This window comes from Nymphalis io, chromosome 22 (assembly GCF_905147045.1).
Source record: "Nymphalis io chromosome 22, ilAglIoxx1.1, whole genome shotgun sequence".
Taxonomy (NCBI): Eukaryota; Metazoa; Arthropoda; class Insecta; order Lepidoptera; family Nymphalidae; genus Nymphalis; species Nymphalis io.
In genome coordinates, this window is record NC_065909.1 from 4,172,425 (window position 1) to 4,187,443 (window position 15,019).

The window sequence follows — 15,019 nt, forward strand, 5'->3', positions numbered from 1 at the left end:
TGGGTTCCAGGATTTAATATTGAACAAAAGAGGACTTATTTTACTTGTACGACATCGGAACTGGCAGCTAGTATAAATATTTAATTATTAATTATTAAAAAAAATGTAAGGTCGTACGTACGTACGTAGGTACGTTTATAAATTAAACTTAATTCATATATACAAAGAACTATAATATAAAATATTACTAACATAAAATAGAACAAAAAATTAAGATGATTACGATAAGAACTTGACGCCAGAACAGAAATACACTCTTGAATAATAATACAGTTTTATTCTCAGTCTGGCGATTTATAAGACTAAATACACGTCCCAACTTGGTATGATATAAAGTGAGATGAATGAAAATTGATTTCACCGTCAGTACTATACTAAACTTTTTATTGTTTTTCGTACTTAAACTTGGATATTAAATTCAAACATATACATCTTCATGTATACTTATTTAGAATTATATTTTAACTAACTACTAATTACTTACCGTCAGATCCGCTAAGCGTAAATTATCATATAAAAACGTATAAATTTATGCCTTATGACACTAATCTAATATATAATTATTTAATAAATGACTAATCAAAGTAACAAACATCCACACATACAGCCTATCGCTTTTATAATATTAATAAATGTAAAATGTATAATAAATCTAAACGATAACTTAATCTTTTATAAAAATATTATTACGCAGAAGACAAAAGGTATTTAATTGCAAATTCCGGCATATTACAGGTTATAAAAAAACTCTCAACGCACACCGAGAATCCATTGTAAATTAATTCACATTGTATGGAGAGTGATAATTATGTATAACAAACGATTTTACTTAGTACGGTCGTGTCGTTCGGGATTTATTAAATAATAATATTATATTACAGTTCGGAGCATATATCTGGGAGGTTGAACAAATCTGATAACTGGGCGGATACGTCTTTCGGCCGGGAGGTGATGAATGTAAGTGAATTGAATAAATCTTTGCTCTCAATCGATAATATGACAAGGACTGGACCAAAGTCCTGCGTACTCTTTAAGAAACAAACTGTGATATTGTTTACCCACTGAACACAAGGTATAATATACTTAAGGTACACTTTACTGGGTAGGTACTGGGCCACTCCGATTATATATATAACATATTTCCTTGAATATTAGTTACTTAATTTGGTTATAGGGGTTCATGCGAACCCGATTAGGTAGGTACTATTCACATATTAGATATTCTACCGGCAAACAGCAATTCTTTGTATTGTGTTCTGGTTTGAAGGGTGAGTGACAGGCACAAGCGACATAAAATCTTAGTTCCCAAGGTTGTTGGCGCATTGGCGATGTAAGGATGGTTAATATTTTTTAATGTGACCATGTACCATCAAGGGGCCCACTTGCCCGTTCGCCTACCTATTTAAATATATTAAAAAAAATACATTTAAAATGGGTGTAAACTGTTTTCAGGTTGTGAAGAAGAATAACACAAGTTACAAGAAAGCAGTTCAGAGCGATTCAGACGAATCAGGCAGTGCCTGTGACAGCGAATTGGACGAGTTACTTGATGAGGCTCTGGAGGACGAGGGACCCACGCCGCCTAAGATTAACAAGGTGAATGAGGTAAACTTTAACAAAGTATATTCTAAGCTCTTGCTTGTGAGAAAGTAGGCAATAGTGCAAGCAAATGATGACATTTTACTTATAAATGTAGTTACTATTGAACGGCCAGGCAAACGCGACCAAAGCGCCATAGGTACACAGTGGAAATTCCCCGCTTACGTTCGAAGCGATTCGAATCTACATTTATCATTCGCACTGCGAAACTGTGGAATACTTTGCCTGAGTCTGTATTTCCTGATAGGTACAACGTTGGTGTTTTCAAATCCAGAGTAAACAGGCTTCTTCTAGGCAAGCGTGCCCTAGACCGTGTCGATGCTTAACATCAGACAAGTCCACGGTCAAACGCTGGCCTATTAAGAGTAAAAAAAGGGGGATGATCAGTCAACAATGCTGTGTCTTCTTCTTTCGAATGTCAAATCAATGATGACAGCATGAGAAAAATCAGTGTTTATAAGGCTGTATAAAATTTGAAGTCAACATGACAATGTAGATTTTTTTTTTCTTAATTGTCGTAGATGAACATAAACTCTCCGACAGCGAGAACCTAAGGTACAAGACACAGACGTTTGCATTTTGTCGTATGTGGAAAATCGTGTACGTGGTATTTAGCTCTATAATTACATACCTACGCCCGTCTAATCTATACATTTATACATACATATAAATAAAATTGAAGTGTCTGTCTATGATTTCAAAATAACTGCCTCGTTTAAAGTTAGGTTGGCTATTTGCGAATTTCGTAACAGCCTGTGAATGTCCCACTGCTAGGCTAAAGGCCTCCTCTCCCTTTTTGAGGAGAAGGTTTGGAGCTTATTCCACCACGCTGCTCCAGTATGGGTTGGTGGAATACACATGTGGCAGAATTTCAGTGAAATCATACGCATGCAGGTTTCCTCACGATGTTTTCCTTCAACGTAAAGGTCGAGATGAATTATAATCACAAATTAAGCACATGAAAATTCAGTGATGCTTGCTCGGGTTTGGACCTACGATCATCATTTAAGATTCACGCATTCTTACCACTGGGCCATCTCGGCTTCGAATTTGAAAAACGAAAACAATATATTTTTTATTTTTCTCTGTCTGTTTGTTCAGGCTAATTTCGGAAACGGCTAAAAATTACAAATTGAAACAACTACATTATTATAAGAAGTATTTCGAGGTTCCGTTTAGTGTTTGTTTCATCAAAATCGGTTGAGTCTATCAAAAGTTATAAAAACGTACGTTTTTTTTGTTATAACATATATCGCAGCCATTATTAGCCCATAGATGGCGGTGTGCTCATAACGGTAATTTCTGAATCGCGCTGTCTAGATTTTTCGGAGTTGAGTGGCCTTCAAAGACACTAGTCGAAATTGCAACCCAAGTACTCAAAGTATTATAGCTGTAGCAAACCGTATAACTATTCGGTACTGAGTAACGGGTGCGCCATCTAGTACCGAATAACGAAACGTTACACACAAATACATTTCGTTGCTCCCATTTTTCGTAGTATGGTATCTACACTGTTTCAGTTTACGCAAGTACTGTTTATGTGTGTATAGAAACATTTGCTGATCGTATGTTTTATGCATGCGCGAGCATATTCGGTGAATTTTGTACTCTAGGTTCAATTTCATTCTAAAGAAAAAGATTTTCTTTGTTGTTTCAGTTTTGTTTAAAATATGTTTTTATTTTATTATTATGTTTAATTTTATTTTAAGAACAAAAGATTTTTGTTGTTGTTCTAATTCTGTTTTAAACATGTTTTATTTCATTTTTTATGTTTAATTTCATCCTAAGCAAAACTATTTTTATGTTGATTTATGGTGAGAATGTTGTTTAAATATTATTATCATCAATAAATAATTTTCGACATCTATTTGTTGCTTTTTCATTATAATTGATGCATAATGGATTGCGATGTTACTCTATATACCAGCTTACAGGTAAAATTTTCAAAATTTACTATTTTCGTCCGAATCCGAATTATTTCGTTACTTTTACACCTCTACAAAGTATTTACTATTTAATATTATCACGGTTAGAGTAATTATGATGACATTAATGAAAAAACTCAAACAGTTAATTGCCTCGTCTAACAGAACGTCACTCTATTCAGAAAAATCTGGATAGCGCGATTCAGAAATTGACATATTTAGCACACCGCCATCTATGGGCTAATGGCCACAACACATATTATAACTACAGAAATACGTACGTGACTTAAACTTTTATATCTTTTAATAGACTCAACCGATTTTTATGAAATAAAGCCTAAGTATTAAGACGTATTTCAAGGCACCGTGCCTTGAAATACTTTATTTATCCGCTAAGTAGGTAAAATAGAGATTGAAAGTTTGTATGGGGATTCCATCATTTTTGATGTAAGAAGAATAATATTTAATATTAAAGCTTCTGATAAAAAATAAATGCATACGTATTTCGTCGTTTTTAGAAATTCAACCCCAAACGGTAGAAATGGGATTGTAACATTTGTATAAAAATGAAAAAAAAAAAAATAGTCCGATCTGCTTAAAATTTACTTTTTGTGTTTCTTAATTGAATTTATATACATGTATTTCGTCGTTTTCAGAAATTCCACCCAAACGGGTGGCAATTTATTTAGCTTTGTTTTGAAGTCGTTAAAACGGTCGTATGTACATAATACTATTCGCTCAAAAGCTTTATTCACATACAAATAACGAAATGCAAAACACACAATATTTAATTATCTATATCTCCTAGGTTGGTACAAGTAATACTTTTTTAAACGAACTTTACTATGTTAGTGATGTTTGTATAAAAAAAACGTATTCCATTATTACCATGTGCACCACTTAATTGATAATCTCGAAGCTTTACCTCAACATGACCCTCAATTCCTACAGATTTATTTTAAGATGTTTTTTTATAGAATAGGAAGGCGGACGAGCATATGGGCCACCTGATGGTAAGTGGACACCAAACGCCCTTAGACATTGGTATTGTAATAAATGTCAACCATCGCTTACATAGCCAATGCGCCACCAACCTGGGGAACTAAGATTTTATGTCCCTTGTGCATGTAATTACACTGGCTCACTCACACTTCAAACCGAAACACAACAATATCAAGTATTGCTGTTTTGCGGTAGAATATCTGATGAGTGGGTGGTGCCTACCCAGACGAGCTTGCACAAAGCCCTACCACCAGACCTATGTGCTAGAGGAGAGGAATTTTTCAACCAAGAATACCATCCACGAAAATATATCATTCGAATTTGAAAGTATTTATTTTTAGATTGATGATTGATTATTCTTTTAATAAAAATGTTAAGGGGTAACATTAATTTTTTCTAACCAGAAATCTTTTTTAAAATCACATGCTTCCAAGCTATCATTTATCCTTTTATTATACTTAAGCGCGAGCGAAGCCGCGGGTAATATATATATATATATATCAGTTTCACAAGGGCCTGAAAGGGATGGCTACTCCGATAAGGTCGTCTGTGCATTTTTAATCTGCTTTATATTCCGTGTTATATTAATGTATTGTGTCTGTGTATCTTCAATAAACTTATTAAATTTAATTTTAAAAACTTTTATGTCTTATAATATATTACTAAATGAGCGTTCTCATATTATGGTCAGAATTGGGCAAGTTTATTATTATTGATTTACCATTAACATAATTAGTAATGCGTCTAATTCATTGTATACATACGTATGTCCAAACGACCCTAATATACGGACGCTTACAGCACGGCAGCCTGTCCTCATCGAGTTTCGTGTACCAGGAGAAGGGGTTCAAGTCGCCGCTGAAGGGCCAGGTGACGCCGTCCAGACCGGATCGCGGGAACGAACTAGTCCACAGCGTCAGTTTCTACAGGCGCATGCAGGCCGTGAGTATAGTTTTACAATAGTGTCTATCTCTTAAAAATGGGTTTACATACTAATTAAATACCAAAAAGTTCTTATCTGGAATATTAAATTAATAGTCAAACACGCTTGTGTCAACAGCAAGCGTAGTTTGTCAAATTTTGATCTGCAAAGAAATGTATGAATACAACCATTGACATAAATCCTTGAGAATGATAATAAAAAATACATCGCAATTTAAATTTTATCTACGTACAGTTTATTTAATTCATTGCAGTCATACAAAACAGGAAGTATTTAATTAAACGTAAAATAACCAACCGTTCCAGTCGTCCACGCCGACCACGCCGCTGCGCGTGGTGCGCCACTCGTCGCCCGAGCGCGACGCGCCGGCCGCGCCCGAGCCCGCCGTCACCACCGTGCGCCGCCGCATCAAGGAGCTGCACCACGAGATCTCCAAGCAGCAGACCGTCATATCGCAGGTGGGGCGAGGCGCGCTCTCTACTTACTCTCTTCATTTGCACGAGATGAACTTTATGTTTGAAAGAATAAATTGTAGAGATCACTAAGTATTTAAAAGCAATCTGAACTTAAAACCGCTCACAATGATTAATTTATAAAAGATCATATTTCTCACCTGGGTCCTAATAACTATTTAAGTGGAGTAACAGCCTGTTTATGTTTCACTGCTGGGCCTCATTCCATCAACCTGTTCTAAAGTTGGCTAGACGCATGCAGGCTTACTAACAACGTATTCCCTCACTGCCGAGCACTTGATAGTTTTATAATTAATCACAGGATAACTTGCAAACCCGCGATTTGAACCTTCCGTTGAGATTCACGTGTTGTATATCGGTTTCAGGCCAGTCAAGCTCTGAATCTCTGTGCGGCCACCATCGAGTTCAGTGGATCGACTGAGCAAGCGGAAGGAGAGAGACTACTACTGTTGGCGAGTGAGTATAGATATGTGCTGGACTAAACACTTTTTATACATTTCTTATTATATTTATAATGATGTAGATTGAAAAAAGTAAGACGTGTAAGAACTTTAAAAAAAATAGACGTGGTTATATATGTAAATTAAATATCGAATGTAATGTCCGCAGCCCATCGTCGGCAGGCCTGCCTGCACGAGGTGCAGCGCCTGCAGGTGGAAGGCGCCGGTCCCGCCGCCACGGCCGGCATGGCCACATTGCACATGAGCAACTTGCAGGTGCCGCTCCGGAGAGATTATATAAGACAACTGAACGCCGGTGAGTACCCATACCTAATACATAACAATCTTCCTATATGAGAATATTTGTAAGTAAGTATAAGTAATTTTATATATATACTTATTAAATTTCTTTAAAATATCAATATGAACAGTAAGTACAGGATTATTAGAAAACAAAGACAGAAATAAATCCACTATAATTTGTCAATTGATGAGTCTTCTAAATGAATTGAGCGTGGCTTCCCCTACCGAATTACGTGAACACCATTTTTGAATAGTTGATGATCATGTCAATACTTTACAACACTGCTCTTGAATGTAAAACCCATTCTTCGGATACGTCATCCTGCTTGACAGTGCTTAACGTATCTTACATTACTTAGACTTGAAGAGATTTTTATGTGCCGTTTTTAACGGAAATAAATTCAAAATGCACTAGATGGCGCAGTGGGGCATCACGTCGTCTGTCTACTGAAATGTCGCGATCGTGTTCTCGCAACGAGCATGCAGCTAACAAAACCCAATGCACCTTTACACTTCCCTGACGAGATACGTATGGACGGACTTTCCAGCGATTTTAAGGTACTATATCATTTAATCAAATATCTAGGACCTTTGAATATATAAACTATTCTCTTTACAAAGTCCTTGAACACGGGTTGTATGCCAAAGGAGTGGAAGAGATCTTTAATCACACCTATTTTTAAACAAGGCGATAAAAATAATGTTAAAAACTACCGTGGCATTTCAAAATTGTCTGTGATTCCTAAGATGTTTGAAAAAATTATTTTTGATACCTTGTTTCCGTTATTAAGGCCTTTACTTATACCAAATCAACATGGATTCATCAATAAACGCTCAACTGAGTCAAATCTTTGCGAATTTCTTGATATAGTATTGAAGCTATGGAAGATGGTCACCAGGTGGATGCCGTGTACACCGATTATACGAAAGCTTTTGATAAATTTTCTCATAATCTGTTGCAAAAAAAACTAGAAAACATCGGTGTACACGGCGATCTTTTGCGATGGTTGACATCCTACCTTCGTGATCGTACTCAAGCTGTCGCAGTTAAAGGGTTTACTTCTACTTTTGTACCTATAACATCCGGTGTGCCTCAGGGTTCCCACCTTGGTCCCTTATTATTTAACGTCTTTATCAATGACTTAACATGCTGCTTCTTAAACTCACAGTTTTTACTCTATGCCGAAGATACAAAAATTTTCAAAGTTATAAGGGATAACCAGGATTGTATCGAACTCCAAAATGATCTAAATAGGTTAGGACAGTACTGCAAATCTAATGGTTTACAACTAAATTTGGCTAAATGTTGTATTATAACATTTTCAAGAAAAAAAATGCAACATTCTTTCAGTTATTCAATGTTTGGTGTTAAATTGCGAAGGGTAACTGAGGTACGGGATCTTGGTGTACACCTTGATAGCCAACTCGTGTTCGATAAGCATATTGAAAAAATTACTTTAAAATCTTACCAAATGTTGGGCTTCATCTCAAGGCAAGGCACTTTAGGAACCCTAATACACACATTATACTTTATAATGCTTACGTTCGGTCACACTTGGAATATGCATCGACTGTATGGAATCCATGTTATGCTAAGTATATTCAAGCAATCGAAACAATTCAAAATAAATTTCTTAAAAAATTAAAATATAAATTTGGTCACGATTTGGCTACTCTACTGTCTTTGAAAACTAGACGAGAACATAGAGACCAATTGTTTCTATTTAAAATTATTAACAGCCTTATAGATTCGCCTTATCTCCTAAATAAAATAATATTTAACTGTCCTCGCTTAAGTGCTCGGTACAAAGCCACTTTCGCAACTCCAAATCATAAAACAAATTATTACAAAAATAGTTTTATAGTAAGATCGTGTAGCAACTATAACGATAAATATAACCACATAGACTTGTTCAGCAGCGGTCTCAGTAAGTTTCACTCGATACTTAAAAATACATAATTAGATTAAGATTTGTTATTAACTTTTTTTTTTTCCCTTTTCATATTTCACATGATATAAGTTTGGTTTATATACATTTTTACACTTGTTAGTTTTTTATTTTTTTTTTAATTACCATACATTTAATTTTACTGTTTTATCTCTTTTATATATATGTTCACTTCCAGATTAATTATTTGTGGAAACTGTATTGGCATGTGTGTTATTTAAGGTTTATAAGTTTTATGTAATATAAAATATGCCGTTTGTTTCACTTACTTACAAATAAACAAATTAACACAGAGCTATGAGTTATTTTCGAGCTCTAACTTACTTTATATTTTTTCTAGGTGACTGTTGAAGTATACTTGCTTCAAGCATCCAAGGAGGTTCTACCGCATGATGTGAAATATCATATTTCGAACAAAAAAGTATGTATACCACAAATAAATATTATATATTTTTGTTTTTCAGTTGAATTATAATAAGTTTTTATTATCACTTTCCAGGGCAGCTCTAAACTTTTGACTCCAAAGTCCAAGGTGTCAGAATTAAAAGCACCTCGCGTCCAAAGCCCAGCCGGACCCATGTCCGTCCGGAGCCCACAGTTCCAGCTGCACGGCTATTGCATATTTGCGCTCCAGCAAGCTACACGAAAGAATTTCACATTAAATAAGGTACGACTTAGTGGCTAAACATTGTATCATTGACTTATTAAAAGCTAGATTACGTAGTCATCAGTCCTCAGAACGTTCTTATAAGTGTGTATACAAATCGTCGATAATCAGTTATATATGTGATTGTTGTAATTTCTGAAAAACGTTATACAAATAATTCCCATTTTATTATTTAATATCTACCCATTATTTATATATGTTAAAATTGGTTCGATCTCAAAGTATTTTATTCGTGGATATCATATTAGTTGGTACGTATAATTGTCACTGTATCCAGGTGCCGCACGGCAGCCCGCTGGAGGGGTCGCTGAGCGTGCGGATCAGCGCGCGCGTGGTGGTGCCCCCCCCGGCGCCGCACTCCGCCTTCCTCACCGCCTTCGACGACGTGTGCGGCCTGGGCGCCTGGCACCGCCGCTGGTTCCGCCTGCAGCCGCCCACGCTCTCCTTCTGGAAGTACCCGGATGACGTGCAGAAAAAGGTAGCGCCACCCTCTTGTCATACAAAACTAAATGAACACTAATAAAAATTTCAATATTCTTACTACACTCCGGTGCATAACTTGAATCATTTCCGGTGCGAGAAAGCATACTATGCCGTAAACGCAATTTTTTGTATAATTTTTAAAATGTTTGTTTATATTTATATGTATATTGTTTTTACTGTAACGGAATATTATTGCATTTTTTTGAAATAAAAGTATAAAGTAAAAAATGATAAATTGTAAGTAATATACTAAAGTATCCGCCTTTATACAGATGCCAATCGGCGACATCGACCTGTCGACGGTGGTCTCCGAGAAGGTGGTGCGGGCGCCCCGCGAGCTGTGTGCGCGCCCCAACACGCTGCTGCTGGAGGCGGCGGTGCCGGCCGGCCTCATCGTGCCGGACAGCGGCTCGCTCGTGTACGTGCGCGGCCCGGACGGCTCCGTGCGGCGCCGCCACCTGCTGGCCGCCGACACGCCGCTCGACCGCGACCTGTGGCTCGACAAGCTCAACAGCGCGCTCGAGTACGTGCGCTGCTCCGCCGCCGACGACGACGATTGACTTCACCGTGTTCGTGTGAAAGGGACTTAGCTTTATTAATATATTACCGATTAAGTATCGCTGGTTAGCACTGAAAGTTATTAGGTACGTACATACTACATACATGTATAATACATTAAGATACAGATTACGTACATAGTAATTCTTCGTATATACTTAGCATTTCTATGTTGGTGATGCATCCACTGTTGATATTGTTCACATATAGCTTTTTACATAATGAATATATTACATCATTATTAATAAATGCATTAATAGACGTAGGGGATTCGTAGCAACTCCTAAGTATCTAACTTATTTTTTGAATTATAGCCAAACCTTAATCTAAATTTCTCTTAACCACAAAAACACAACAATAGTTACTCATGAAATTGTCTAATATAAAATTATATTTTTAATATAATATATAAATCCACTTGAAGTGTTCTGCGAGAATATCAACTACGTTGTTACAAACGGCTTAAAAAATAAACTTAATGAACGCCTCCGTAAACCAGTATTGTATGTTCGTACGAAATTTTAAATATATTATCAATAATAAGACTAATCATTCACCAAATCTCGTAGAAATGTGTTCAGCTGTAAAGCTCAATTGGATTATTTAAAAACTATATTTATTTTGACATTATATGATATAAAAATTATTGTTCTTAGTCAATAGTGATAAAATTTAATGTGCTTAATTTTTAACCATGAAAAACGCCATGGAAAGAATATATGAAAAGTAAATACTAATCAAAATATTATACTTTTGGATATGTTTATATTCATTAACAAATAACTGTATTCTAAATTCAAATGAAATTAAAATGGGTACTCGTTAAATCCTTATGCGCTATATTTAAAGATAATCCTTTAAATAAAATCAATATAATTCAAAAATATAATGAAAGTGTGTTAGCGACCGAAGATACGCTTAATTGTATCTTTAACAATCTTAACAAAAAATCCTAAACATTGTTTAGAAACAAATTGGGAGCTTTTTCCTAAGGCAATTATCGTTATCGTAAAACGCGCCGTTTATGACTTATTTGCAAAAACGCGTTATTCAAGCTGGCAACACCACTCGCCTTCTGCTAAAGACTAGAATTTACACTTGCCCCTACTTTCTAATTAAAAAATCACTTATTGGGTGGTTTTTGAGTGATTTCACTTTTGGTTCTTTTTGAAATAAAGGGCATTAAGTCACTCTTTACTTAGCGCGTTTATGTTCGTGAAAATAATGTATTACACTTCTTACAGAATTTAAGATGTCTAATATATTATTTTTTAAAATATATCTCGGTACAGTTGTCGTTATTTGATAATTTAAATACAAAACTGTCTAACAATATCTAACAATAGTATTATATTCAGTCTAAAATATTTTATATCACTTATAGTAAGGTATTTTTATATTAACGATTGTGAAAGTCGATTTGTATTGCAATAATTGTATTTTAATTATGAAATGTTTAAATGTAAATAAAATCAATTTATTATTAGAATAAATTACTGATTGCGACAATTTGTTTTATTTTTTAATAAAAAAACTAGCAAATCTACGATGACCGACGGGTTTTTTTTAAATATGTTTTACAAGTTTGTCTGAAGTATTTTGTATATAAAAAATATAGTTCTTTTATCTATGACATGATTTTTCGCTGTAATTTTATTTCGTAGCCTTTCTGTCTCGACAGCGTCGCTGTGTCTTCTACTTTGATCCGAAGACGTCCTGAACGCCGTAATATAGTTAAGAGATTCTTTGAATTGTTGTAATAGTAACAGCCTGTTAATGTTTCACTGCTGGGCTAAGGCCTCCTCTCCCTTTTGAGGAGAAGGTTATTTATTCCACCACGCTGCTCCAATGCGGGTTGGTAGATTACACAAATGAAATTGGACACATGCAGGTTTCCTCACGATGTTTTCCTTCACCGTCAAGCACGAGATGAATTATAATCACAATTTAGCACATGAAAATTCGGTGGTGCTTGCCCGGGTTTGAACCCACGATCATGGGTTAAGATTCACGCGTTCTAACCACCAGGCCATCTCGACTTTGAATTGCGCTAATTTAAAACCGCCATTTTATTGGTGGACAGAAAGGTAAAGTAATGAATTCATTATTGACGCGACTTGTGATTTGTTAAATGTGTTCAATTGTGTTATGAGTGATTGAATGACTAAAATAGATCAATTTGTATGTTTTGGTGTTCTTAAATATAAATATTAATTTTTAAAAATACTAATTTGGGTGTTTTTATATGAATTTCACTTCTTGATGCAATATATAATATCACATCGAAATAAAACAATATTAAACGGATTCAATTGTATGTATTAACTATTTTTGTCAGCCAGTATCTTTACAAGCCAGCCCAGTATACATTGTGACATAATCTAGACTAGAGGCATAGTTAGATAAATTTATAACAATACAAGCCCATTTAAAAGATTATAATGTTTACATAGACTTAGAATTACACAATATAATACAAATTTCTACATTTAACATTATAGACGTTTCATGATATTATTTCGAATTCCTTTAGTTCACTTTTCGTCTTCATAAGTGACCGCTATATCCTCTGGTTCCAGGCGACGATGTTTGATGAGCTTGTCCTCTGATAAACCTTGCTTCAATTCATGCTGGATTTAAAGACAAATATTAAATAAATTCAACATACATAAAACTAGTAATAAAACTTCTATCTTGCAAAATATTTTTTATATCATTCCCCTCAACTTGACTTGAACTAACAAAATTCATGGTTCAAAGAAAAGCTAGTTTTACAAAGGTTATTGATAATCTAACAGACCAATGTCAATGAATGACTAGTTATATATTTATATATATTTAATACCCTTAAATATTTATTTCAATTATTACTTACAAGAAAATGACGACAAAGCCGCGCGAACTGTCCGCAATCGAACACAGCGGGTGGTGACCGTTTCCCACCCGACCAGTCGCGGCTGAACGTCACCTGTGCTGATACCAGCGCCGCCAGAGCGCACACCGCCACCACGGTTATACTCCTGCATAGAGAATACAATTGTAAATGTATCGCTTATGAAGCACTCGGTCACATTCGCTGCTATCAGTACAAGTTGCTCAACTTCCAGCATTTACTACGATCATAGATAAATGTGATCGTTAGGAATATTTATAAGATAAAGAGTGCAGGAGAAATATTATAAGTAAGAGCTAATTGGCTGGATTAGTACGCATGCAGATATCAGTTTATAACTTAACGCTAGCCTCTTATTATTATATATAAGAAAAAGTTTATGTAGGAGGCAGGTACATAATGCAGATACAAGAAATAAAACCAAAATAATAACTAAAAAAATAGTACAAAAACGTACTATCAAAATAATAATGGAAAAGGAGAAGTCAGCGTTGAACTAATCAGTAGCTAAGCAACATTTATAAATAAGTCTGTAGATACTTTATTGTACTCTTGCGAGTTCAGGGTATATAAAGTATTTAAAAAAAAAAAGGATGATTAGCTCCAGGCCTTGATACTTTATCCTCGAAGATTATTTGAAGTTCGCCTATTACCCGTAATTAAACTAATCCTTTCCATTATTAGCATAACGTAGACATTAAAATGAGATGAAAGGGAGTAAATTTCTGATCCAAATTTTAATGCCCTTTGCGAACTCTTACGTCCCGTAATATCTTCTATGGCTATTATTTAGTTAAGTCACTAAGATATAATTATCGATCAAATTAACCATTTATAAAATGTGTGTTATATTTTTATGTTATCAGCTGGTGCAGTTATTTAAACGTAAAGTAAATTCAAATTTTAAAATTGCTTTATTTGACATAAAAAACAATGCATTATCCACAAGTGTCCTTGGACTTCTACCTAAATGGCCGATCTAGGTCCCAACTATGCAACTGATAGTCTTCAGTCCAAATTAGATAGTATTTCGTTATTACCAATGTCTCATTCGCCGTTTTACTCTAATCTCTAAGATATTTCTTCCGAATGGGTAGAATTTTGACAACCAATAAACAAATGCAAAGAGCTGGGAGGTATAATGAGCTTCATGATGGTAAGTGGATCTTCAAATATTGATGCGGTGCCAGTCTTGAGAGTGTCGCTACCCATGGACTATAAACACCAATAGACAAATACCCAAAAAAGATTTGCACTGGACCTTCTCACCAGTAAAAAAACTGTTTTCAATGAATTATAATAATTAGCATCTATAACCAAATTTTATAAGAGATACTCACCTGCATGTCGAGGAATGCATGTCTCGATGTTTCAAACTGCTAAACGTTACGAAAACTTTTAAAGTTATCTTGCAGAAATTCCAAATGGAATAGCGGAATATAAAGCGCGTCTTACCTTTATATACATTTCTTGTATTGTACTGCGCATCTCCATCTTAAAGGGATCTTTGATATTCAAAGAATGGACAAGGGAGATACGTTTATGAAACCATTTTTATTTCTAAACATACGAATCGATGCGAGTGACCATCGGAATTGATACAATCGCTTTAAATTTGCGATTTTGTTCAAAATGTATATTGTCAGAGATTATGAAAAAAATACAATGCATGCTTTTATGCAATATGTTTAACGCTTCCAAATATTTGTCTTTAAAATTGACCTGGGTTAGACCATGTAACTTAATGATTGCGGGTTCCTAACCTACCCTAATTTGAGCTTAGC

General features: G+C 35.1%; 2 protein-coding genes across 8 annotated transcripts in view; one reads left to right on the forward strand and one right to left on the reverse strand.

Annotated features, from left to right (window-relative positions):
* Nucleotides 1-11,757, forward strand: part of LOC126777343 (anillin) — a 67,317-nt gene extending 55,560 nt beyond the window's left edge. For 4 of the 7 annotated variants that reach the window (XM_050500344.1, XM_050500350.1, XM_050500345.1 and 1 more), the window contains 11 exons: nt 882-957; nt 1,453-1,605; nt 5,328-5,468; nt 5,775-5,927; nt 6,308-6,398; nt 6,552-6,698; nt 7,101-7,243; nt 8,975-9,055; nt 9,134-9,301; nt 9,579-9,779; nt 10,057-11,757. In XM_050500344.1, coding sequence (XP_050356301.1) covers nt 882-957; nt 1,453-1,605; nt 5,328-5,468; nt 5,775-5,927; nt 6,308-6,398; nt 6,552-6,698; nt 7,101-7,243; nt 8,975-9,055; nt 9,134-9,301; nt 9,579-9,779; nt 10,057-10,344 — 1,642 coding nt within the window. In that variant the 3' untranslated portion in view covers nt 10,345-11,757. The remainder of the gene's footprint in view (nt 1-881; nt 958-1,452; nt 1,606-5,327; nt 5,469-5,774; nt 5,928-6,307; nt 6,399-6,551; nt 6,699-7,100; nt 7,244-8,974; nt 9,056-9,133; nt 9,302-9,578; nt 9,780-10,056) is intronic. The other 3 variants (XM_050500348.1, XM_050500347.1, XM_050500349.1) reach the window with 3 other exon arrangements.
* A 944-nt stretch (nt 11,758-12,701) lies between these two features.
* Nucleotides 12,702-14,581, reverse strand: LOC126777322 (uncharacterized). The gene is made up of 4 exons (XM_050500324.1): nt 14,576-14,581; nt 14,345-14,450; nt 13,218-13,393; nt 12,702-12,972 (listed from the first exon to the last, which is right to left on the reverse strand). The coding sequence occupies exons 1-4, from the start codon at nt 14,579-14,581 to the stop codon at nt 12,877-12,879; spliced, it is 384 nt and encodes a 127-aa protein (XP_050356281.1). The 3' UTR covers nt 12,702-12,876.
* Between the last annotated feature and the right edge of the window lie 438 nt (nt 14,582-15,019).

Bases quoted from the DNA above. Each gene is read 5' to 3' on its own strand.
- LOC126777322 (XM_050500324.1), bottom strand. The intron at 13,394-14,344 runs GTTGTCAAAATT...GTGCTTCATAAG, and splicing joins CTCTTTGCATTTGTTTATTG to CGATACATTTACAATTGTAT. The intron at 12,973-13,217 runs GTAAGTAATAAT...CTTTAAATCCAG, and splicing joins GGCTTTGTCGTCATTTTCTT to CATGAATTGAAGCAAGGTTT.